At 37.4% G+C, this 27,772-nt stretch overlaps 1 protein-coding gene across 1 annotated transcript; it reads left to right on the plus strand.

Annotated features, from left to right (window-relative positions):
• Window positions 1-392: 392 nt before the first annotated feature.
• On the plus strand, window positions 393-27,653 carry TMEM156 (transmembrane protein 156). Its single transcript, XM_015862484.2, has 7 exons — window positions 393-537; window positions 4,637-4,918; window positions 6,018-6,278; window positions 8,132-8,239; window positions 10,954-11,058; window positions 16,297-16,404; window positions 23,633-27,653. The coding sequence occupies exons 1-7, from the start codon at window positions 438-440 to the stop codon at window positions 23,644-23,646; spliced, it is 978 nt and encodes a 325-aa protein (XP_015717970.1). The 5' UTR covers window positions 393-437; the 3' UTR covers window positions 23,647-27,653.
• Window positions 27,654-27,772: the final 119 nt, after the last annotated feature.

The following is a 27,772-nucleotide window of genomic DNA, read 5'->3' on the forward strand; positions in this document are numbered from 1 at the left end:
AATCTCCATGGCTGGCTCATCTGTCTCAGCTTTTTTTAGTGAACTTGTGACTTTTTCTTTTTAATCTTATTGGCCAAAGGAGAACAAAATTTCTTCACAAAGATGATTACATTATTGTTCAGAAGGTATAGGAAAATGGCCATTAGAGGGTGATGTTCCTAAAATAAAATTGCCCCAGATGAATGAAATGTTTTCTTGTATTTTCATCCTGATACATTAGTTTTATCATCACTGTTTCACTTGAATCATTCTCAGACATGCCAGTGTAAGGGCAGAACGTCTCTCTCTACAACTTAGTATAACAAGGTGTAAAAGAAAAAGTCATATTAGAGAACGGAAACGGATAGATGTTGTTTTGCATGAAGCCCACACCAAGCTGAAAGCTAAACCAGGAAGGAAGTTGCCTCCACTGTGCTAGATGGGAGCGCTTCAGTGGCATGTGCTTGATTTTGAGAAAATCAGAACTCTTCAGATTAGCACTAGGAGTACTCACCATGTTTATTTTATGTTTACCTGAGTTCTTCAAAGTCCATGAAGGTGAGTGATCAGCTTTTAAAGGACCCCTTGCTTGTTCTGAAGTCTAATTACAAATGAAAAGTTGGCATGTGCTTTCCTGGAAGTGATAGTTACAATGCTATACTCACATTAACTTTGTAAGACATATATATAGATTGTTTTCTTCAGATTTTTAACCAGCAGAGTTAATTATACGTAGTGATTTGAAAGGAGTTTGCTGTTTGTTTATGTACATTGCAAAATTTTTGGTAACTATATGCATGCATCTGTGCTTTTTAATTGCTTCCTCATTAAGTCAGTAGTTGAAAGGCGTATGTTAAGTAGAAGCTACCCATGTCTTTACAAAATAAGTGTTTCTTTTAAATCCCTGAACACAAATGCCTATAAATCTTCATATGGTTACTATCTGGTTTGAGATATAACCCATGAAGGAGATATGCAGAGGTACCATGATAAAAAAGTAGGGCAGAATGGGTATTATAACTCAATAAATCAAATCTATTAACAGAAATCCCAAATACATATTGGTGATCCTAAAGGTCAATAATGTATTTAAGATGAATACAAAATATATGAGTGTAACTAATGCATTCAGCGCTTTCTTAAAAATTCATAAATAAATTAATATTAAAATAGCTTTGCCACAGCTGTTCCTAAGTAAGTTTCTGTGTAAGATAAATCTTATAATAAAAAGAATCTCCTTGACAGCTGGTGTGTTCCTAGACATCACTAAATTACTTATGAAGCAATTTTTTTATGAAGTAATTTTCTGCAAACAAATTTAATACCAAAATATACCAAGATTCGGTTACTTACATTTACATTTTTATTTTGATTCACCAAAACAAGCCACTGTGAAAATGTCTGGAATATAATTTATAGATTTTCATAGATAATAAACCAACAAACTTGGTAAGCTACCATAAGTTTCAAACATTATGAAAACAATCATTCAGCTTAAGATGTTGGAATAATGGATGTTTTACCTCCATGCAGAAGTGATCAAAGGAGTTACTAGCACAGACAATGCAAATAAGCAATGCCATGAATATTACCAGAAGAAAACATTGGCGTTATTGTCAAACATTCAAGAGTAATTGCATTTTTCCAATGTGATTGTTCCAGATTGTTCTTCTTGAAGTTGCTTCACATTGCAATAACATCATCATTGCAATTCTGAAATTTATGTGTGGTCTTAATCACATTATGTATAAAATAAGATGAATGTGAGCAGAGCGTGCACAGAATTACATCTGTAAGATTAGAATCAGAGTCATATTTTGGATGTTCTAAAAACTGTAGAATAATATAAAAGACTGTGCAACAATGTCTGAATGATGTGAAAAAGTAAATACACTGAACAATTTAAAATGAAAATTCCAGGGAATTCGGTTTCTGGTACACTGAAAACCTTCTGGGAACTGTTTTTAATTCCAAGTGTGTATCAAGCTTACAATGTACAGAATTACTTTCCTGTAGGTTTTTCAAATTGCTGGCTACCATAGGAGGCTGTGGACATTACTTCCCTACAGAACTTTGTGACTGGAAACATTCACTGACATGTGAAATGTAGTCACTGTGCCTTCTACAATCAGCTCCTAAGTGAGTAGTTGAGACCTTGTTGCACAGGCTTGTCTAAGATCACATAAACACTGCAGGTACTTCAGGGTTTTGATGTAATGTAAGTGAAACTTCTCTCTCTCTCTTTTTTTTTTTTACCCTAGGGAAAGTTCTAGCATTTATTTTGACTCCAGAGTGTGAATAAAAATGGAGGTTATGCCTTAAAGAGACATTTTGGTGGAAATCTAACCCAAGCCGTTAAAAGCTTATCAAAGGAAACAGTATTACCAAAACCGAAACTTGTTTCCTTTAAATTTGTAAGTCTGAAGCTTTACACTACCTTGGTTTAGAACAAGGTGTTGGTTTTTTGGAGCCTGGTGCTCTCAGTTCTGGTCTTGTCCTCTGGATCTGGCTATTTGATGGACTGTGTCCCCTATAAATCTATCATTGTGTACTCCCCATGTTGTACTGTAGTTCCCTGCCATCTCTGACATATTGTGTGTTTGCTGCCATTTCTGCAAAGAAGTGATAAAAATGCAATTTTGCATACTGCTGAATTGATTTGAAACCGAGTATCATAGATCAAAAGGAAAAAAAAAAAAAAAGCAGTTAAGCTGATCCAAAATGAAATATTTATTATTTTCTTAAAGGGAAATAAGTTGGGTTTTTTTGTTTTTTTGTTTGTTTTGGTGGTTTTTTTTGTTTGTTTGTTTTTACAAATTCAGATTTTCCCTATGAATAATTTCATTTTAATGGAATTGGATTTTCAGCAGAAAACAAAACAAAAAACTAAATAAAGTCTTAGTAAAGGATTTAATAACCAGAGAACTTCTTATTATTAAATATATGGATTACAGCTTCTAGATCTTAGAAGAGGATGGTAAACAGGATAGCATTCAAACTTTTCCAATCATTTAGCATGCTCTTTATGCTCTGTAAATTGGCCAACATTATCTGCTTTTGAGCCTCTTTGGTCATGTGGAGCACGAGATGCAAAATGGAGTTCAAGGAGCTGTGCACAGACTCCTGGCCACTGTCAGCAGACTCCCATTGCTGTGTACAAACTTGGCAAAAGGGGCCTGGTGGGGAACTAACTGCCATTTGCTGACCTTGAAAGCTGTGGCAGTAGACTTTGACCAGTTCCCCACAAGCATGCATGCCTTGCCAGGAAGGTAAACATTTTCCGTCTGATGCTGGCTCATCTGACTGGAGGATGGCTGCCCAAACCACCTCCTCCAGCTGGAAGAATTGGGTCTCAGGAGCGTGCTCTACTCTTGGATCTGATGGTCAGATCAAAAGCATTTTGAGGAAAATATTTTGACTTCCTTCAAGGAAAGATAAAATCCCAGATTTTTTCTTACTCTCATACATGATATATCTTACATTTCAATATATTATGTTTCATGAGTTTATCACTTTCTGATGTAATGTTAGTAAAGTGAAGGTAACTGACTTTGGCGATGGATTTTGGATTCTATTTCTGCTTCCTGCCTGAAATCCTTTGCCGATCTGTTTCTGAGGCCAGTCAGCTCTGATATGAGCACAGATGGCTGTTGAAACTGTCAGATTGCAGCTGAATACTGGAGCAATCAAAGGCTGTTTTCCTGTCTATACATAAGGATTTATGAACATATCACTCATAATGAGTGTTAGAAGCAGAATTTCCACATCACAGAGATGCAAAGATACTGCCAGAACTGGAAGCTTAGCTACAGTACTATGAGTTAGCACCACATCAACTCATGGGAGGGATTATTTATGTTCATAAATACATATTTCATGTTGGAGTCCCAGAAGATTTTTAATCTTCGATTTCTTTCATACTGAAAAAAATAGTTCAAGGTTAACTCAAGTAGAAATATACAGTTCATGTAATAAAGCCTTGCTTTAATGTAGAAGATGGTTAAAATAATATGCATTAATAATTAACACTATGTGGTTGTTTTTTTGTTCTTTTTTTTTATTGTTGTTGTTATTTGTTAGAGTTGCATTAATGTGCCTGGGCTGCAGTAATTTGGTACTCTGGAAATTCAACTAACAAAAACACTGTGCATTAAGTTTCATGATTGAATGGAAAAAAAGCAGGAAGGTTGTGGCTGGAGGATTCAGCAGTATTTCTGTGAGTTTCGGTGTCATTGGAGAGAAAGTTTTCATTCTCATAACTGTTTTACAGTGCAGTCACTCTTGTCAGTTACAGCTGCATGGTTGCAGGGCTGTTTCCTGTTTTAAACATGAGAGGGTTTCGATTTCTCTTCAAGCACAATGAAATTTGAACAACTTTGAAGCAGAAATGATGCTAGAGATCACCACAAATGCAACTCAGTACTGAAAGATATTCCATGTAACTCAGCAATAAAATCCAGCATGCATGCATGTTGGGAGAGTACTCTCTGCTTGCTTCCTCTTGCTTGATGATGCACGCAATATTCTGCCATAAGCCTCAAGAAGTGCATTTCATTGTATAATATTTAAAGGGTATTTGACATGATACTTAAATGCACTTACTTATCCATGTACTCCAAGAGATGGTTTTGCTAATACAGCACTCTTTGTTTTTCAGCTAACACTGTAGTTGTGTCATGCATGGATACCTGTTCATTAAATAACACCAGCTTTCCACTTTGTACTTTTAATACTTCTTGCAAAAGATCGCTGCAACAAAAAAGAGAAAATCAGGTTGTCTTACTGAAGACAGTTGTAAATCACTCAGTTTTTGAGAATATTCCATGTATTTGCCTGTCCTCTAGTAGGGAACAACAGTCAAATACTAAGTACTCAGAGACTGAATCCAGCAGAGATGTGAATGTTGATCATCAAGAATCAAGATTAATAGATAAAAAAGGTAAGTAGGAAAAACAAAGTACTTTATTTGGAAGTAGTTAATTTTAGGAGTCACTGTGAATGTCTGGCTGATGTCTTGCTGAAGGCTGATACTGTATGATTAAAAGTTGTAATTAAGTATCTGAAGAAATAAATCAAAGATGCTAACTCCATAGATGGCGGCTATACAGAAATTAAAAGAACGGAATGACCATTTTTCTGCATATAATCTATGATGTCTGTAAAGGTTCAATGGCATTTCTAGTTTAATAGAAGGCAGCAGTGAATAAGGACAAGCCCAGCAATGTGAAATGCTTAGCAACATCCACAGTTTTTCAGAGTAGTAGCAATAACTTTCTTCTGTGCCTTATGCACTTTCAGTATACCTGAAAACATTCGGAGGAGGAGAAGCTTCTGAATTTTGCTTTCCTAACACTGCCACCAACAGGGGCAAGAGGCCAAGACCTGAATGTGAGAAATGCAGTTCTCTTCACACTGGATCATTTCCTTATTGAAAAATGGAGCTGTCTTTCCAAGCGTGGAAAATACCAAAACAAGAAAATACATGGACAAACTCTAACACTTCTGACAATGTCTCATTTACCTGTATTTGTTGTTAATGTTCTGCAAGCCTCACAGTTTGTGGTTTGAAATGAAACAAAGGCTTTCTGCAACTAAAAGCACGTGGGCTGGATGTGCACTGCAGATGTCTATCATTGTACAGCTTTTATTGTTCCTTTCCTTTTGTAACTCAGTTTTTGGCTTTGTTAGCTGTGACAACACACAACAAAGCAACCAAAAAAGAAAAACAACAACAACAAAAAAAAAGATTTGAAGCTGGTTGTCAGATAAAAAAAAAACAAAAAAGATAATAATTTGCTGGGGAAATGTATTTTGTAAAGATCATCAGTACTCCTCATAACTGTTCAGGATGATTGCACATTATGTCCTTTTGTCTGTTGTATTATAGTCAATAATGTAAAAATGCACTACTTACTTTCTTAAATAAGAAAGAGAAATTGATTGCTCTGAGAGTTATCTCTCATTGTATTCTGATATTTAATAGATTTTTTTGTTTGTTTTTGTTTTTTGGGTTTTTTTTTTTTTTGGTAAATCTGTAGTTCCTAAAGCAAAAGACTCATCTGAAGTGAACACAGAAGATGCTACATCTTTTAATAAGTATTTTAATTTCACCATGCTTCATGCAAATGAAGAAGTAGAGCTTAGCACCTACTACATTCTGGAAATCCACATCAACAACTCCATAGTCAGAGGAAGAAATGCAGCTGAAGAATATCTAAATCACTCTTGTCTCATGGCTTTGATCGATGACCAAAACAACTGTATGAATATTTCACTACAACTGAAGTCTTATGTGGAATGTAAGTTGCAAAGGAGAATCAGAAGGGAAATCAAACTTGGAAACAATTTGCATCTTGCAAAAAATGTGCATTAGGTATTTATCTGCTTTCAGCAACCATTTGAAAATATTCCACAACAAAACAATGCAATTTTGATCATCCCTTAGTAAAAGTCCATCCTTAGTAGTCAACTGACACATCTTGCTATGTTTTATTTTCTTTTTTCCTAGAAACAAGGCAGAAAAATAAATGTAAATTTTTATATATTTTTTCCTCCACTTAATGATGACAGACTCACAAAATGCTTGTTTGAAAAAAACTGGAATTACTTTTTTCCCTTTTCCCTCCCCCACAATGGCATAACTCTGCTTTCCAGGAGGTAAATTAAACAATTTCAGTTAACTTTGAAGGCAGAACAACCAGGAGACATGTTTGACTTTTCATAATGTTGTGCAGCAACATCCTACTTTCAGCATTACTTAAAAGAGAAATATTCAGTTGAGCTCGGTTTAGTTTTCCCAGAGGACAGCCTGACAGCTATTTAAGTTTCTCTTTGTGCTGCAGGAGATTGCCTGACCACAGTCAGGTCTTTCAGCCCATCTATGCTACACTTCCCATTGGGGAATTGCTAAATTACTACATTCACTTAGTTTTGTAAGGCAAATGCATTTTATGCTATGCCTTTGCTAGAGAACTTAAATGTTTTTGAGTTGGATAAACCCGTGTAAAATATTTCCAGGTTAAATCCTAGTAAAGAGAAGGCAGTTTAATTTTTTTGTTTTAGTTGTTGTTTTGTGTTTGTTTGTTTTTTAATAGAAGTAGGCCTCTATATGAGTATAGTTTTCAACTTGCCCACTAACTTCAAAGCTATGAGCTCACCACCATTCCCTAACAGTAATTTCAAATTAACGATAAAAATTAACAACTATTTTGCTTACTTCAAAACAAAGCTAGAGAGGTGTGCTGAGATTTGACTGGGCACTATTGGCATGCAAGCTGATACAAGCTGCTACAAAACAGAGTACAGTACCCTGTCTAAAAGGAGAAGGCCTAAAGGACTTCAATAAAAAGTATTTTTTAGTTATGAATTCAGAGGGATGAACTGTGTTTACTCGAAAGCTTTTTTTGGTAGTTACCTTTTGACTTCTCAGTGGAGAAGGAATTCAGTGGAAGTTAATATAGGTCTAATTATAGTCTTCTACATCAAGAGAGGGAAAACAGTGGTTTGGCTCTAGCCAGTAATATGATTTTATGAGTCGTAGTCAAATTGTTTTGTATACTGTTGTTTGTTTTTTTTAAATATTTTATTAGCCAACGTCAAGGTATGCTACGTCAAACATGCAGTTGCCAAAGAGGTTTCAAAGGTCTTTTGGAGATCTGGGGAGGAAAGATCCCCATGGCCTTCCTCTGTGGTACACAGTTCTGGCTTGCACTGGGTACTGAACTGATTCCATAGGAATGTGGGTGAATTTCTGCAGTAGTCATGGTCCAAAAAAGCAGCTTCCCTCCTGCACATGCCCAGTCTCCCACCAATTCTTCCCCAAAGTAGCCTTTGTTAAATGAATTTCACATGGGGTTTCTATGGGAAGTATTTTCTTACTTTTTTTAATAAGAAAATGTCTCCATATAATATTTTTCCTTCTTTGATATGTGAAGATGGACCTGGAAATTGAGGGTCCCAGTACAGGCGAACACTGAAGAGTGAACTGTTGTCTTCTGTGTCCCATTAAAGAGTGAACAAAGAGAGGATGTGTATTTCCCTTGTTTTAAATTAAATATAAACATTGATTTTTGAAGCATTTTCTTACTGGCTGAGCTGCATGTAAAATACTGATTTCCAGCTTAATTTAATCTCTTCTACATTTTATGGACAGATCCAATGTGTTTGACAAAGATCATCTGGCTCAGTATGATTCCAGTTGTTATTGTCTTGACTGTTTCAGTCGTCATCTACAAAATAGTCCAGGAAAATGGCCAAAACTGTAAGTAACAAGTTTATCTACATGAAACTAAATATCTACATTATGAACAATCTACAATAACAAAGCTGTTGATTATTAATGTATTTTCAAACAACAGTATTTTAATTGTAATGAGGCAGATACTTCTGGAATACTCAGATGATTGATCCCTTTCATCTTTGAATTGCAGATGCAAATTCAAGCTTTTGGCTGCTAAATGAAGTCTGGTTGTTTTTGCTTGTTTTGTTTTTTACAGATGCCAGTAGCCTGTGGTCTTTTGTCTAAAGAACTTCAGGTTTCAGACTCATTTCAGATGCTGAAATGAATACGGCTGAGCTTTGGTCTAAGTCTTAGGCAGAAATGCCAGTGACCAATACAAACATATTTAAATACCCCTTCCTACTCAAAGTGGCTCTATACCTAACTTTGCTATGGAATAAGCTGTTATGAAATGGAAGCAGTCATTTCTACATATTGCCCTTTACTGAACAAAACAGGCTCTTCCTACACAATTTACTTGGGACAGAGTCTGAAATAAGGATTCACAGTATTTCTTTTAGCAATATGCCACGGATAAGCAAGAATAAAAGTGTAGGAGTACTCTAAGAATGAGACTTTTGAACAACCATGATAAAGTCCTCTGTGCAAAATCTATGCAGAAGATTGACCTCTTGTCAGCTGCTGGTCTTTATCAGAAGTCAGACGTTTTTATCAGCTATGTGGTACAGGGAGCACCATCAGCGTGACAAGTTTTACTTAACCTCTTACCTAATAGAATAGCTTTCAGATGCTTTTCACAGCAGTTTCCTGAGACTTTCTACTTGTGTCAGCCCTGAGTGGGTAGAAAGCTTCTTGAGAACCAGCACTTAGTTCCTGTTAACAGACAGATGTCCATTCTCGTAGTTGGGAGCTGCAGAATGGAAACCTTGGTCACAAGCATAATAAAAAAATGATAAGCTACATGCATTCCCATTATCATCCTAACTATATCCACAGACAGATTAATAGTGAAAGAACAATAGCAGTTTAACTTTAATCACAGCTGAACAGAAGGCAGAAGAGTGCCTACACTCAAGATGTTTCCATGATCAGGATGTTTCTGTGATTTTTTGTATTTACATATATTATTAATTAATAAGTAAGACAATTGCTTAAAGTGGCAGCCCCTCAAAGAGACAAAACTGTCACCTCATCATGTTATCTTGGTTAAAATACATGACCTTTTATTTATTGCTGGAACCAAAGTCTGAATGCTATTTAATGTATGTAAAAATTCCATGAACTGTAAAATGGGTCTTTATAAGTGCGCTATTAAATGCTCTAGTTTGAAGGAGTTTTATTTGCATTTTGAAAGCTACCACAAATGTCATGAGTGTGATTGTCTACGCTTTGAGTCATAACATTTCATTTTTAATGCAGAGCTGCTAGTAGTGATGATTAATGATTTACTACCTTTACTCTTAAACATTGGTTTTTGATTAAATGCAGGTCTTTTCAGAATCTTCATAGGCACAAGCAGGTAGGAAAAGATGCCCTTTGGGGGCTTCTGATTTCTGATTGGCTTCTAGAGAAGATTTCCTGTAAGTAAAGGAATACAACATCATGTACAGCATCAGTATCTGACTGGCAAAAAGACAAGAAAATAGAAATTAGATTTAAAATTTTTAATCCTTATGTGTATATATTATGACATCTTTAATTGAAAGTCTACATGCTGCTTTTTTCAGTGATGCCTGAAGAATCTGTCAGAATATTACTATGTGCCTAAAACAGCTGCTATGAATTTTTACAGTCAGAGTTCAGTTAGTACTTTTTCTCTTAATTTCTGAGCACAACTGAAATCTGGTAAGGAATGTGGAATTATTCATTTTCTCTTGAGACATTCCCAAATATTCTGTTTGGCAGACTCTGAGACTCTCTGAAACATTAATGAAGTTATTTCCAAAAGTGCATAAAATAAAATAGACAAATAAATTTTGAGGAATTTACAACTGATCCATGACAAAGGAGCTAAATTAGAAATTAGTTCTTTCACCATTACTCGTCCAGCCTTGCCCTAAAGCTGATTCCAGAGCTTCCTTTAACATTAACCATTGGTATGCAGACTTAGGACTTCAACATTCACTTCTGTGTTCAAAAAATAGTGTGACCTAAACAGTGCTAATTTCACGAATTCTTTAAAAATGTGTTTGTTTGTGGTTTTTTTTTTTGTTTTTTTTTTTTTTTTAGCATTCCTAAAATAAAAATTCTGGGGCAAGTATGCTGTCTTTCCAGAACAGTGCTTTTAAGATCAGCTCTATTTTCCTCTCAATTATATAGAGCTTGTTCTTGTACTACACACCTGAAGGTGAACACCCCACACTAGCAAAGAAGCTGTAGGCACCAGTACACTTAGCTATTCCCCTGTCAGAAGTGTGATTCTTAGTCTCTACTGGAACATGCAGAATAGTCACTTTTTTTTTGATAACCTTCCAAAATTTGCTCAAGGTACATGCTCCAGAGGAGGGAAAGAATAATTTGAGAAGGGCAAACAAGAAGACATAAAATTTAATTTGGAAAAATATAAAACATCAGGGTAAGTTTTTTCTCAAGGCCTTATCTCAAAACCTTCCTGTTTGTTTTATTTTTCATGAGAGATGTTAAATAGTTTAAGTATTGGGGGTTTACCCACTTTCTCTCTAACGACTGCTGTATATAATTTTATAGCTAAGGATATCTCATTGTGTTTAAAACAGATTGTAAGCACAGAGGAGCAGTGACAGTTTCTTCTGTTCGAGGGAAAAGTGGTTCCAGACAGGCAATAAGAACCGTTTCTGCTACTAAAGTTCACCTATTTCCTGGTAGGTAATATAAAAGTGAAATAAAAAGCTAAAGCATCTTGAAGCATGGAGAGTTCAAGAAATGCTTTTTGAGTCTTTCCTATCAAGGGATGCCTCTCTTTTGTTTCAGAGTTACCCTGATCCTACAAAAAATGGATCTGGCTTATGTTATGGAAACATATTTATATCAGAGATAAATAATTCTCACAGTGAGTCTGCACAAAGACTTATATAATATGGGGGAATGCTTCCATCATTCTTCCAAATAGTTTATATTAAGGACTGCTCTGTGTTTTGTTTGTTGTTGCTGCTGTTTTCAATACTTCAATTTAATTTTAAGTCATGTTGCGTGCCATGTTTAAAGTCTTGCAGCCGAGTGCTTTGCTTGTGTATGGAAACTTTACACAGATGTAGGCAAACATATATGTATGCTCTGTATTTATGACTTGACAAAATCTGCTACTAAAGGTTTGGGTGTACACAGATAGCAGACTCAGAGAATGGCTCTGCTGGCACTTAGAAGCCCAGTGCTAGAGAAGGATTCCAACAAAGTAAAATGTAAGAGTTTCAGATCAGTATTAAATATGGTCTTCTGAGAGTATGTGTTTAGCACAGATTAATTAAGGGGCATGGCTAAACTCAAAGTTTTAGTTGCAGAAATTAGAATTTAATAATAAATCTCTGTGTGAGGGGATATTAGGAAATATGGCTCTGAGTGTTACTGATAAAGTCATGTGCTTCAATAACTTCCATCGATTCTGGTTCCACAAAAAGAACTGTCTTTTCAAAGATTAACATTAACATGAAGAATAACAGCTTCGAACGAATTCAAAACAAGAACAGCTACAGAGTCAGCAAATGAAATAAATGGCTTTAAATTTGTCTAGGCTTGGGTACCTTGCTGTTTGTCTTGTCAATTCTTGAAGAATTAGAGAAAACTCAATAATTTCCCTCTGCAACTCAGTAACTCATGGCATTTCAATTTTACCTAGAAAAGAGTGAATAGCTCCCTGTCTGTCTGAGCTCTCCTGGGAGTACAATTTATACTCCTCAGTTTTAGAGCACAAGCTACCTCTAAGACATATTTATGGGCTCATTATTTTCATCCCTCAGGAAAGGGATTATCTCCCTGACATCTTTTGTCTTTAGTAGCTTCACCATACCTGTTTTATTAGCACAATGTCATCTTTAGTGCTGAATATCCAAAGGCATTTTTGATTATGAAATTTTATGGAAATTCAAACCTAGTTTTATTGTACTGAAGAGAACAGGAGTCTCATTTTGGTCTGTTCTTACTTCCATGTTCCTCCTGTTTCAGTCTATCCATTTAACTCGGAATGATGCTTAGTCGCATAGACTGCAACAATGGGCCTTATTCTAATGTGATATTCATTAACTTCACACACTGTGATTCTAACGAATCCAGTCAATTTCCCAATTCATGCAACTTAAAGTAGAATCAGAACCATATAGAAAGTGTTCACTTCATTCCAGCTCCTAAATTTAGGATTTGCCACTGTGATAGTGGGTTATAAATTGTGATAGGTTGCTTGTTTGACATCACTTGATAGAACTTTATTTATTATTAGTATGTAGCTTGAAATCTAGAAACATAACACAGAGATCTGCTGAAGACAGTACAACCATCCTGGAAACACTGTAATGAAAATAAACAACTCTATATTACAAGGGGGTATGAGCGTATCTCATATGGATGAGAAGATGGACAGATACTTCTCAAAGCATTCAAAGTTCTGAAAGGATAAGGAAAGACAAAGAAGGAAACTCATACTTTGAGAATAATTTCTTAAGAAGGCTCAGTAAATTAGCAGCTACAGTAAATTAACAGCTACAAACAGATAATATACAGTGCACTGTTATTTCCACTGTGTACATGAATCATTACTGTCCAGCCCAGTGGCCAGCAGAAAGCAGGAAAAACCTACAGTATATTCTCTATGGTGGGACTGAAATGATAACTTTCCAACTTAAGAAAATCATGGTACTTTAAAGGAATAAGCACATACAGCAATGATAGGGAAGCTTTAGTGTGTTCTTCTGGTCATGAATGTAGATTGTATTGTGGCTGTTCTGTTAAGCTAAAAAAGAATAAAAGTGTATACAGAGTGGTACAGCACACATTATTTACACTTTGGATCTGTCGTTAGATTTATGTAAGACAATCCCTTGTATGGTTTAAACTGACAGTGCAGTTTCCCTTTATTCAGCTACAACAGTACAGGATGCTTTTTTTTCAGTGCAAGAAGTTCTTTAAATGGCTGACCTATATTTCCAGACATGGAACATTTTCATATTGACTGGGATTTGATAGTAGCAGTTCAAAGTATAGATAAAAAAATCAATTTCTTGCTTTGTATTCATGACAGAGAATCTTAGGGAGATTCCCAATTGAAGAGGCGGTAGAAGAGGTTTTGGAACAGCTTAATAAATTAATAATAGCAATTACAAGTACTAGGTAGTATTCCCCAAGGTGTTTTAAAAGAAATCAGAAACTGCTAAATTGTCATGTGTGGTTCACTGCTTAAAGCACCTTGATTCCAGCAAAATGGAAGGTAGCCGTACTTACACTGCTTGTATACCTTTTCCTTAACCCACTTTCACCAAACCACTTAAATACCCGTTCCACTATTAGCAACTCATTAAATATTGCTGTTCTCATATAGTTGTATCCTAAAAAGAATTTAAGCCTGGAGGCATGGCACATATTACCTACCGGGAGTAGGACCACGTGTATGAACTATATACTAAACTGTTAAAAAAGAGAAAAAAGGAAGAGAAATAGAAAAAGAAAGAAAAAAGAAAATAGTCATATAAGAAATACAGATTGCATAAATAAGGGGTTTAATACCTGTGAGTGAATCTGCCCAGCTTAGTCATACTGGAAGTTTCATTAATGTAAATATGTGGGTGGTAAGCTACAGTGTGAGTTCATACTAGAAGTTTACCTCTATAAATTCCAGATCTCATTTTTCCAGCATAAAAAATGACATTCAATTTTGTCCTATTTTGAAAGCAGCACAAGGTCTGCTGGAAAATATCCTTTTCCCACTTCTGTTCTAGAAGAGTACTGTGCAGAAAGGGAACCATATTGCTAATATCATCATATTAGCACTCTACAGTCTTTGTGAGCTATCTTAGTTCAGACATAATGCCTGTTACATCGCTGAAATTGTGTCTCACTTCTCCTCTCATTTTCAGCAATAGTCCATTGGCTCACAAAGTCATACTTTGGCTCGTTACATTTTGGTATACAAATACAGGATTCCCTGTCTCACTCTCTGAGTCTGCTCACAGTAATGCAAAATTAATTCCAATGTATGTTTTCTTCTGATTATATTATGACGCTCCTGGCTTTCAGCCGTGTCAAATTAATTCATGTTCGTACTGCATTTAACGAAACAGATTTTGAACTTACCCCAGTCATGGTACTGAGTATTCCAAAGACTGTACTTATTGAAGCAGTAGTGTTTTTAATTGAAATTTCATTAGCCTGTGAATTACAAGATGTATTTGTATGTTCACATCTGTGCTGCTTATCTGGAATCTTGGAGTTATAGATTTTCTCTAGTGAAAATGAATGTAGCCCAGTGTCAGCAAATGCACACAGTACTTGTTTACTCCATGGTTTGCTGAGCTCACTGCTAGCAAGATCAGCATCATTGTTTTGACCTCAACTCCCAGTAGCAATGGAAGATCCTCCTGAAGGCTAGCGGCTGTTCCCTGTACAACAGCAAGAGCAGAAGCCATCCATCCTTGGGGTCAGGCTGGGGCAGATGGACAGCAGTTCACGTGGCTTTTGCTGCTGAGGAGGTGTTTTGTGTTTCTCCTATGGGAATGGTGGTGAACCTGAAGAACAAAGGCCACTTGAAAGGTGATGCAGAACTCAGTTGCTGCAGTCTTGGCATAAAATGTAGTTAAAACTAAATTTTATATAGTTTCATTTTAAGTTACATTTAAACTTAGCAGTTAAAACTATACAGTGAAGCAAGAGACCAGTACATCAACATTTATATCTACATTTCAAATGAAAAGAGAATTTTAAAAAAGCCCAAAGTATGCCAATAAGAAGTTAAAAAATAAAAATAAAAGGCAACTTTTGGTTCAGGCTAAGAGAAATTGAAAAATAGAAAAACAGCATAAATGCTGGAAGCAAAGAGAAACATTTGCAGTTCTTGGATACAGAAGTTTTAGACTCTGTAGGAACATGAGAAGTGGAGTGGCTTGTTTAAAACACAAACTATAAAATGCTAAAAAAGACCTTCAGCCTCTAAGCAATTGTATGGTAATTTTATAACTCATTCTTCAAGAAGGAAATTGTAGGACCACAGTGATAACTAGGACTCGGAGAATAAAACCTCAGGATTTCTGGCCTGCCATTATCTTCTGGACTGTTTAGATTTTATGACATCCATAACATCTGATATAACTGTGCTTTGCAACTATAATTTGCGTGAAAGAAACAAATAGATATATTTCCCATCAGTAATTTGAATTCCTGTGTTGTTTGCCATGCTATCATATTAAAATATAGCCTACAAGATTAGAGGAAATGGGACACATTCTGCCATCACTCTGAGCTCTGCTGCAACTTCAGGTTAGTTGACAGACTGGAAGTAGAAGCAGCCCCTGGCTCAAGAGTGTCAGGGCTGCAATCCTGCTGAATTCAGACTCAGTCCTTGTCATCTGCGATACATTTTCTTTTTAGCATGAAGACAGGCAGAATAAACTTCTACAGAATTAATTAGATGCAAAGCCAACACAGGAGAGATTTGTTTGATCTTGGCCAAGTGAAGCATTATATATTTGATTCTGACCCTTCCCAGTTAGTTTCTGACAAAGCTGTTGTCTTTGCTGCTGTAACTTAGATGAATAATGTTGAATAATGAATAACAGGAAAAGCAAAGCTTATCATGATGTTCAATACTAAACACAGACTTGCATGTTTCAAAGATGCAACATTTCCAAAGAAAAAAATGTGAAGCTTAATTACCACTTTGGGTCTATTGCTGTTTCAGAAAGGAGAATAAAATCAAGAAGGGACAGGTAATCTTAACGAGCTATTGGGGCTCCTGCATGCTTTCAGTTGGATGCTTTTAAATGAGTGGTCTTTTCTTTCTCTGTTCAGTTTGCATGCCTGTATTCAGATAGTTTTCAATGATTTTCAGACTTGCATATTCAAACACTCTGCACATGTATTTGCTGTTTAACAATGCGGATTAAAAATATTTTAACTTCTAGCAGTGAAGAACAACAAAGAACTGGTTCCACTTACTGCACAGGCCATGAAGATACTGCCCATAATTCCTGAACAAGAGCACTGTCATCTGAGTACATCATCTACTGAAGGTACGTAGGTACATTACAATGCTCTGAACTTTTCTGTTTGCCTCATATTTTTAGAATTAGTATTTAGCAAACACAGACTCACAGAATCACAGAATTGTAGAGGCTAGAAGGGACCTCTGGAGATCATCTATTCCAACCCCCTGCTAAAGCAGGCTCCCTGCAGTAGGTTGCACAGGAAAACATTCAGGTGGACTTTGAATATCTCTAGAGAACAAGACCCCACAACCTCTTTTGACAGCCTCATCAAGTGCTCTGTCACCCACACAGTAAAGAAGTTCTTTCACATGTTTGTATGGAACTTTCTGTGTTACAGATTGTGTCCATTAGCCCTTGTTCTATCACCAGGCAACACTGAAATGAGCCTGGCCCCATCCACTTTGAGTCCTGCCCTTTAGATATTTATAAGCATTAATAAGAACCCCTCTCAGTCTCTTTTTCCACAGGCTGAACAGTCCCAGGTCTCTCAGCCTTTCCTCATAAGGGAGATGCTCTCATCCCCTCATCATCTTTGTGAATCTGGACTGTCTCCAGAAATTCCCTATCCTTAAACTGGGCAGCCCAGAACTGGACACAGTCCTCCATATGTGGCATCATCTGCTCAAAAAAAGTTCTTACTTCTTCTAGCCAAGTATATGAGATGACAAACAGGAAAATGTGTTTTGTGAGAGCTAGATGGTAAGAAAACAAAATCAAGTTTCTATAAACTAATCTGTCAGCCTTTTAAGTGCTGTGTGCCCCTGAAAGCAGCAGTGTTAATTCTGACAGTATTTTTCTGGTACAGAACATTGAATCCCAGACTTCAGAAATTTGCTGAACAGAACAATAAAGATTACTCAAATAAGTAATACAGACTAACATCAATTTTATAAATAGGGTTATGGCTCTTTACATATATTTATATTAATTTTCATGGTGACTTTTTTAGGTTAAAAGCTTTAAGAAGCTCTTCTTTACATGTATTTAAATTGGATTATGTATTTTCAAAAACGAATCATACTATCTTTTCTACGTATTAAAAAAGTTGGTGTATGCCTGTTTTTCTTGTGCTTCATATAGAATGATAAGCAGCAAAGCTGTGCACTGATAGCAGAGCTAAAAAAGCAATTTGGAACAGCAAATGCTGGCAAATAATAAATGAGCTAGATTATTTTTTTTGCTCCTGAAAGAGGCTAGTTGGGTTATGGGGCAGCATGTTATCATAAAAATGCAGGCAATTTTTAAGTGGTTCCCATCCATACATCTTGTGAGAACTTATAAATATGGAAAGTTGACATTGTTACTCTTCTAAAAGGAGGCTTCCAAGAGACAGAGAAAGATATCATGACTTGGAAAATCAGAGAGGTGGTGGATATCCCATTGTTGGGGATATTCAAGGTCAGGCTGGATGGGACCCTGAGCAACCTGTTTGAGCTGTCCTTGTTAATCACAGGGGAGTTGGACTAGATAACATGTAAGAGTCCCTTCCAACTCAAATGATTCTATGGTTCTATAACAGGCAAGAGATCTCTCGGATCACTTGAGTTCATATGTTTGCCACTTGGATGTCATAAGCTTTCTTAGACTCCCACCAGTTTTTCTGTATGGCCCCTTCCTTTCTGCAGGGGCTCCTCCCTGCCACTACAGCATAGGAGATGAAGGAAGGGTTCTAACCCAAGATAGAAGTCTACCAGAGCTTCACTGGTGATAGTGCTCACAGCTGCCCTTCTCTTCTTCAGATCTGACTTTAGTCCTATTGGTAAATGTTACCACAGTGCCAGCCCTGGATCAATGAGGCAAGGTGGTAAATTGAGAGCCATGAGGTTGTGTTCCTAAAGTTAATGAGTGTCCATTCCCCTGCATGCACATAAGCTTTTAAATCACTTGTGTGTTACACTTGTAAATCTTGGCAGCTCAGGCTGTTGGGTGCGTTCTCAGTTTGGTCAAAGCACCTTCTCTGGAATGATATCTCTGGATGATAACCGCAGCACAGAGGGTTTATCTGTTTTTTTCTGTAATGAGATTAGCTACACAGTAAATGCAACAGAAGCTGTAAGGAGCAGGAAATAAGTAGTCTTCATTTTGTTTGTTAAGGTTTCAGAAAGAAAGAAATCTCTTTTTTAACAAACAACATTGCATTCCGTGTCCATCATTTTTAAGGTATGAAATATGGGAGGACTTCTTGTAGTGTCCTGTATCTTAGTACCCTTGAAAGTTCTGAAATGGTTTGTTAAGATTTATTTTTTAATCCATCTATTTTACTGCTTTTAAATCTTCCTGGGAAAGACATGATTTAAAATGCTGTGGAGAAAGGAGATCTCACTGTTAGCTATGTTAAATTTTGTCCCCAACATCCTCTGTTCCTCATGACAATGTACTAAATCAAAATAAGTAAAATACAGGTGATTTCTATCTGATTGTTTAACAAAATGAGGTCTGGCGGCGTGGTGGTAACCAATGGACAGAAAGTAATGGGGACTGTGTGTACCTCTATGCACACACATACCAACAGACACACAAGAAAATATTCAGCTAATAGAACTCTCAACAGCTTCTGCATCCATGTACCTTTGACAAAGGAGAATCTTTTCAGTCTGGGTAACTTGAATATCTCTGTGAATTTTCAAGAAAACTGTGACTATTACATTTGATTGCTGAAGTTAAGAATCCTCCTTCTATTTCTGCCATCTCACATTAAACCACTATATTAGCTACTGTCCTGGAAAAAATGAATGAGTGAAGTCTTTTGGGTGCTGTAAGACAGTTCTCTATGTGTGACAGTTGTAGATATATTTCCTAAGTGCTGTCCAATGGTGAAATAAGAATTACTGCAGAGTTCAAGGCTGCTGTTTATTTGGTTGGAAATCACAAACTTTTTATTCAGGGCAAACGTTTGCATTAGGAGGCACTACTTTTCAGGGGACAGGATGGTAGATTAAAGCCCCAGAGACCCAACTTCTTTTTTTGTCCCTTCTGGTGACTCCTTATTACTAATAGCACTGTGACAATAAATGTTTGCTCTCAGCTAAAACAAAGAGATTGTGTTGTGTTTTTAAGTTAGGAAGCACTACTTGTATCAACTTGTAGTCTTAATGAACCCTGCTGGCATCAACTATTTTTAGTAGTTCTGAAATGCTGAGATATTTATCTGCATCTTTTTGTTGTTGTTGTTGTTTTTAATCTAAAGTGTCAGCAATGAATATTCTTTTCTGTGATAAATGAAAAGACAGAAGCAAGAAGGTGCATTGATAACAAGCAATCCAGGAGAGCAGATCAGAAGAAGAAAGACTGAATTGATATATTAAAGCTAGGTTTCCTTCACTTAAAACATTCAGCATGACAAACCATAAGGAAACTAACATTTCTGAATGCACCTGATTCAATGGCAGGTCCCTAAAACAGTGTGGGGGAAAAGAATTACTGCAATAAGAAATAAAAGTGAACAAATAAGAGTCAATTCACTGTGCTCATTAAAACAGCCCTATATATGGTGAACAGCCCATCTAACGGTATTAGAACATTCAGCAAGGTGGTTTTGTTGATGGTTAGCCCTGGAATCACTGTTGTGCAGGGAAGGCTGTAGCTACACTTGTCCTTTGAGGCTGCAGCAAGCACGTCCCATGGAATGACTTTTCTCCAGCTGTGTTTGTGTTTATCCTTTGGTGTGGTGGTCTGTCCTTCCCAAAGCAGACTGCTGCAGGGCTTGCTCCCATGCCACAGACACACTTCAACCTTGCCCTGATCAGAGCAGAGTAATAATCACACATGTATGGCTTGAAAAGTATTGTGAGCCCTCTCCTAGAGCACTTTTGTCCTCTGCCTTTTTAAAGGGAAGCAGTGTTGTATTCTCTGACTCAAAAGGAGCATTAAAGGATTTCACAGCTGACTAAGGATGGAACAGTGTTCTGCCTTATTTGGGGAAATTAGAGGCAGATACTGAACTGACAGTTCTTGTTTGAAGTGCTGTCATGTTATGAGGGAAGGAGAAGAAAGAGAAAAGGAAGGAAGGGGGAAGGGAGGGAGAGAAAGGAGGAAGGAAGAAGTAGGGACATGGAGAAGGAAAGAAGAAAGGAGTGAGGGAGGGAGAGAAGGAAGAGAGGAAAGCAGTGTGGGGATGAAAGAAAAGCAGAGGGAAAGAAAGGAGAAAAAGGAAAGAAAGAAAGAACAGGAAAAATAGGAAGAAAAGGGAGGGAAGAAGGGAGAAAGAGAAACGTCTCTCTCTTTCCAACTGTTGTGGACATCTATTATTATATTTTAGCAGTATCCATTGCCATGCTCTGGGCTGTCTTTAGATCAAGTTCACGCAATTTGGTCACTGTTACCCTAAGCACTTTATTTACAGCATCAGTCTCTTTGACAGTCAATGCCCCAAGGATGAGACCAAATAATCTTACTGTCCTGCCTCCCATTAATTCTCTTAGTAAAAGTGGTTGACGTGTCACAGGCTGCATAATAGCTAATGAAAGTTCCACATCAGCAATTGCCAACAATTTAAATGTGCTTCCTTTTGCCATCAGCACTTTCATCTCGCTTTATAGGGGGCTTTCAGATCCTTGAATATGTAAGTGCTTCGCATCTCTATATTTCTTTCTGAGCGACAGGATAGCTGTGTAGTTAAGCAAGACAAGTTGGTCTCCCAGTGAATGTATAATTTAAGGCACAGTCTTATCTTCAGGTGAAAGGAATTATAAAACTGAAACATAAGGTAGATGACAGGTAACTGACAGGAGGATGCACGGGGGAGGAACATGTATGGCTAAAAAGATGAGAAGCACTTTTACAGAAATAAGTTGATGTATATTTTTCCTCTCTTGCTGTCCAAAAGTATGTGGACACGTCACCTCCCATGCAGCACAGGAGATCAGAAAGTAACTATGCCTGTGACAATTTAATTCCTACCCAGCTACATTCAGATTAGCATCACTGCTGTCATTTCCTAAGGATGTCTCCTTTTCCCAGCAATGTAGAAATTCAGCTGTACAGAATCCAGTCTAATACAATGCTAATGTCTAATTCAGTACTGCTCTATCTAAAACAATACCTGGATTTGGGCCCAGGTCCCTTCTGCCTTCCCAAAGAGGTATTCAGATATCTTTGTTACAGAATTCAGTAGCATAAGCAGAAAGGGCGACTCAAAATAATTTTGCTTTTCAGAGCATGGGCAGCCTGATGTAGTGGGTGGCAGCCCTGTGCATTGCAGGGGTTTGGAACTGGATAGTTTTTAATGCCCTTACCAGTCCAATCCATTCTATGATTCTATAATTTTCCTTACATGACCATGAATTCACATAAATGTTTTCAGATTTAAAAGAAGCCCATGTAGTACATCTTCAAGCACGACACCCACACAAACAACAGAAGATACTAATTATGCAGGGGAAACAGTGAAACTGTTCAAAACATTCTAGCAGAGGAAACACAGAGCAAGTGCGCTTGGAAGAGAGAGTGAGATTAGTTAGGATCTTCTTGTAAATTGTAAAGAACTGTAAGTATGATTTCATATTGATGGGATGGCCCTCCTTATCCTTCTGATGCTTTTTTTTGGTTGTTGAAAAGCATCATTTGAGTGCTCAGAAGTAACAAACGTCCTGCGATTACAGCTGTGATACAAATGGATGTGATGACGCTGAGAAGACGCTTTCATGCTTTCCTATAATTAACAATGAAAATTGTTACCTATCCCATATCCAGTTTTAAATTCATTTGAGGACTACATGAAGTTATTTGATCTGATTTTTTTAATATATTTTTAAAGTATCACAAAAGATAATTCTCCTTCTGTTTCTGCTCTTGTAATAGATTCAAATCTCAACTGCTCATTTAAATTAAAACTCCTCATAGGAGAAAGCTCACAGACTCAGAGTGCTGAGCACATTCCAGGGTACTTGGCATGGTTACTGGTCTCAGCTTAAAGTGCTCACTTGGATGTGTTTCTCTTCAAAACAGACATTTGGAAGTTTTTGAAGGGAAGCAGTTCTGCATGCTTGCAGAACTGGACTGTAACAGGCACTGTACAGACTGTTTGAAACCTCTGTTCCATTAGCTGGCATCAATTTTTGATGCATTCTATTCTGCCCACACATTTGCTAGATTGCTTCAGCAGCTGCTGCCTCCAGTATGATTTCACAGCCAAAGAAACACTTCTTATCCTAGTTCTCACAGCGTAAAGGAAAAGAGAGACAGATGTTGTTATTCAGCCCTCAGCTACATGAACTACCAGAATGGGTGACAAGCTGCATTTGCTTTTTCACTCAGTTGAGAATAAGTACTAAAGAAATTCTGCACTTTTTTCCCAAGCACATTATAGTTCCTGAAAACTAAAGCTAAGCTTGATTTGGATCTGGGCATTTTCACATCTCATTTCTGCATTACATGCGACTTCAGGAGCTGCAGTCCAGCTTTCAAAAGACTCACTGATGATTACTGAAGAGTGGTTTTCATTTGGGAATGTGGCTGTTCTTATTTCTTTATTTCCAAGTTTGTCATGCCATAAACAAGTACACTATGTGAAATGAAATTGGATGCAGGTCTGCAAGTTTTGATTAGGATAATTTAACTTCTGGCTGAGCTGTACTCAGTAAGAGTTAATTAACTTCTGAACACTCTGTAGCAGGTGGATCAGTTCACAAAGAGATGTCCTGGAGTTGACACTGAGTAAGAGACTGTGGAATGGAGGCAGGTATTACACAGAACACTCCTCATCTTGCTGCCAGGAGGGGAGTTGAAATAACTGAGCAAGCTCCACTCTCAAGGAGATCAATCACCACCTACATTTAAAAGAGTTTCACAGTGAACTCTATGGAGACAGCAGAAGCCCAGTTTGAAATACTTTACATCTTACTGGCTCACTGAGCTGTGTGTGTGTGGCCAGTGCTCTCCCATGCAACTTGTCTCTGCCCACTGGATGCATTGGAAAGCCCCATACTGCCAAGGTTCCCTGAAAATGAGGGCCTGTGATTCTTTCTGGGGTTCTGCTACCCATGGACCAGGTACCTAAACCATCATTCTATCAACAGGTGTCTTTTCTAGCTCTTTACCTCCAATCTCATGTATAACCTCTACATAGATAACTGCTTAGTTAGTTTTTTTCTTTTCTCTTTTTTCCTTTCTTTGCCTTTTGTAATAGAGGAAAATTAATTACTGTAAACATGAAAGAGATGTGGCATTGTGAAGGGCACTGCACTGACATTTAAGAAAATGCTGCTTTTTAATCTCCTCGTATTTCTGATATTAATGCTTTCTTTTGTTTCAGGCTGTACCATATGAAATACAATTTCTATTGCATGAAAGAGAGAAGCAATACACCACAGAAGACAGCGTCTCCATTTCCAGTTTGGGAACTCTGTTATCCATCTTTTTAGGGGAATGCTAGATGTGCAGTTTAGTCGAGAAGCTTCATTTTATGTAACAGAGCTACTTGGTGTTAAGAAAATATGAATGATGGATTAACATGCTTCGCTTTAGAATCAACTTCAGCAGTAAATTATGGATTCCCATCTATTTTCTGCTCATTCAAGATTTATGCTTAATCATAATGTTCTGAGATAATCCAGCCAACCGTTTATTTTTCTAACTGGGAGGAAATTTATATTCTCCATAGAATAAAATACCAATAAAAGATAGAAATCAACCTATGCTTTCATGAAATGAGCAGAGTTTTCAGCTTTTTAAATACTTGAGGTGGCTGAGATGCATAAGAAAGATAATGTCTGGCTGTTGAGGGAGATGGCCAATGGAATACAGAAGGAGAGTTCTGCAGTGCATTTTAATCTGTGGCAAACTAGGAAGACATTCATAAATTCTGCAGCATCTCAGGGGATAAAGAAGAAAAACGTGGAAAATTTGTACATTTGGCCGAAATCCGCTAAATCATTATTATTGTTTTATTTTATCAGCCATTAAGATGCCAAATTGGTTTTGTACTTTTTGAAAAACTGCATTTCTATTTTTTGGATTAGCTGAGGTCATTAGTATTCAAACTCATTATCTCCTGGAACTTTTCCTTACTTTCCATTTATTACTGCTCCTCTGAGCATAATGGAGCTGCTTGGGCTGAGCAGGGTCCCAAACTCATTCGGCTCTAACGCATTATTTGTGCGTATAATCTAACCATAAATTACCAGGCAGAGACAGAAATTGCAGAGCTATGGCTTCAGACTCCCTCGTGCTAAATCCATCAGGATGAACAGATTGTAAACTGCCCATTGCAAATATGATATGCAGCAATTTAGCGTCACGTTAATACTTCATAAGCTCCAGCCCTTACATTTATATAGCTTTTCCCTCCCGAAGCTTTCTGAAATTGCTTCTCCAGCCATTACACTGCATGATGCAGTTCAGATTTAATAGGAATAGTTGCAAACACTGGCTTCAGAATAATATTCATAATTTGAGCCCATACGGGTTTTTTTAAGTTTAGTTGTACAGAGCTAGCATTTGTTCCTATTGTTTGTTACCACCTAGTTAAAAAGAAAGTCAAAGAAAAATACTGATTTCTTGATTTAGGGGCTTTTGATGCTTCATTGTTTATCTGTGGTAATAACTTAAAGCTTTTCAGAAATGGATTTTTTAATGAAGTCTATAAAAATAAACCTCCCCCCCCCCTTTCTGTGGAACTGCTACTTACAGATGGAAGGGAAACACCTATCTAAAGTCACTGTAGGATTGCTAAGGCCATTTGAGTCAGCTTTTAAATGCTTCAGATGATGGCACTATCTATCACTCTTCCCCTTCAGTAATCCTGGGATTTTGGTGGTAGACAGCCCTGCTCCTTCTGACCCCAATTTAATTTTCTTTCTCCTGTAATTTATTTCTTCTCTCTTTCTTTTCCCCTTTGCCTGTAGCCTCCCCCTTTATTTCTCTCCTTGGAGGGACAAATTGTGACTTTATTACCCACAGTTATTCTAAGTGTTTGACTGCCTTGAAAGTTTGCATCTCCCAAGTTACCACCGTGAAACACCAAGAACAAGGAAAACCTTTTAATCTCTCTCTTGAGTAGAGCTTACCTTGTTTTGCAGGTAGTAACCAAACTGTAGGAAAACAGAGTCAGTCTCTCACAGGACACATACCCCAGCCCCAACCAGGTTGAGCTCACCCAAGCTTACTGATACTTCACTTCCAAACCAGATACAATCATGTAGGTGTGGTCTGATGAGTGCCAAGGTAGATGATCAGCGCACTTGAGCTACTGGCTGTGCTCTTTCTCATACAGCTGTGTAGGCTGTTTGCCATGCCAACTTGCTCTCCACCAGGGCATCTTGATCCCTGTGAGAGAGCTGCTTCCCAGTTGGTCTGTCTGCTGGTGTGGTGAGACAGTTCTTCTACGTCAGAAGTGAAGAAGCATGATTCAAGGGTGCATGTATACAATTTCCCTTGATTTCCTCTCCTGGATGGGAAGTTCATGCTGTTAAAAGTCTTCTTTTTATGAGGGTCTTTCTGCTCATTATTCTTTTTTACTTATGCTTTTGAAAAGAAAAAAGCTTTTCTAGGTTTTGAGAGTGTTGTGGGAATGAATGTTTTTGCCATGGAGGCCATCTCTTAACCCCCTGTCTTCATCTTGGGTTTTTGGACACTGAAGATGTGAAGAGAAGAGGGATGTCCTGGTGCAGCCTCTCAGGCACAAGGTGAGGGATAGGAAGAAGAACCTCAGAAGCTGGTGGGGGAAGGAGGTGTGGAGGTGGGGTGGAGCTGGATGAACAAAAATGACAGAAAGGCAGAGCTGATGGCATACAGGAATGTGTGAAATAGTCACGAGGTGAGAGGGAGAACTGATGACGGGACTGCTGGAAAGATGCTCTGTCACCTTAAAAATAAGCATAGTATAGGCTGCTGATACAGTGAGATAAGCCAGGGCAGTAAGAATAGCAGTTTTACAAGTCTAGTAAATGGTTTGAGAGTCATCTAAAGATGTGTAAAGTTGTTTGAATTACCTAGCATTCTGGCTTTCTTTTAAGTGACACTGTCTGACTCCAGATCTGGCACCTTTTGTTGAATGCCTTTCAGTTTTGCCCCTGTAGCACAGAAGAGAAATAGCTCACGTTTGAGTAATGTCTTCACCCCTGTCCTCTTTGCAGCAGCAGCAAATTCAGTTCACTAAGAATTACGATTAGGCCTTGCTACAGACTTTTTAGACTCCTTTTGCCCATTATTGTACTATTAAAGAAGAAATATTCTTTCACTGCTTGGATAAAATGTTTGAAAGGCAAAACAAATAGCTGGTGCTCTTTCTTGAGCCTATTAGAGCATCTGTCCAAAAGACAGTAAAGAGAAGCTGTGAAAAGGAGATCAAAGTGGATAGGCTAATAAGTTCTTAGCGGATCCGTACTCAGAGACTTTTGGGGTACAGATGATAAAGGGAGAATGAGTGCTGCAGGTCTGGCACAATCAAATTCTTGATTGATCTTGAAAAAGTCTTTTTTCCTTTGAGCATTACTGCCTTTAATGTTCTTGCCTTTGCCTTACTTCCTTCAACTCCATGCAGATCTTTCAGAAGTGCTGTTATTCCAGTTCTGCTGGAACTAATCAGATGTCATTTCCTGTTTATTTTGAACAATGCTGAAGAATTCTTTGAGAGACTCTTGTCTCTAATCCAACCTTGAAAATTATCTCTATTCTCAGACAGTACGCCTTTTTTTGCCTTTGAAGGATCATCTTTCCTCTTCCATCTGTTTAATACAGGTCAATTTTTGACATTTTATTGTCTTTTTTTTTTGTTGTTGTTGTTTTTAGATGCAAAACAGCACGCCATCAGCAATACAATCCCATAAATATTGAGCACTGTGAGTGCTGAGGTAGGTGTCTGAGCATGGAAAATGTACAGGCTGCACAATAAAGCTGTCTGTATTCTCGTATTTTCAGCAACAAAGGTTGACCTGAAACAGGAAAAAAATGCATCAAGTCCAGAGGGCTTTCCAGTCAGACTACAAATCTCAAAGTAGGTCAGACTGGCTGAGGGTGTCACTTTAAGCCTTGCTCTCAGATGGTTTTTAAAAGAGCTCAGGAAAGTAGTTTTCCACTCTTTACATTCTTTTGAGACTAACAGAAAGGACAGGGCTGTCATTTGAGATAGAAGCAGAATGTCTCAAAGATAATCCTATGAGCAGGGTGACCGCTTGCATGCTAAAAACCACTTCTCTGACTCTGAAAAAAAAAGAAAAAGGGTGAAAATCTGTATTTGTCACTCAAAATATTGCGGGGTTTCAGAATCATTCAAATTGTTGTGAATTCTGACCAGCGGGTGACACTGGAAACATTGAAAAGATGTCAACTCGTAATAACTGTATTTTTGTATTATATGACTAAGGCATATTTTAGAGAACGATATTAAGGGCTTCATTGGGCGATCTAAGCAACATGAAAGAAGTAGAAGAGACAGTTCTATTGTGTAGCTGTC

This window comes from Coturnix japonica, chromosome 4 (genome assembly GCF_001577835.2).
Source record: "Coturnix japonica isolate 7356 chromosome 4, Coturnix japonica 2.1, whole genome shotgun sequence".
NCBI classification, from domain to species: Eukaryota; Metazoa; Chordata; class Aves; order Galliformes; family Phasianidae; genus Coturnix; species Coturnix japonica.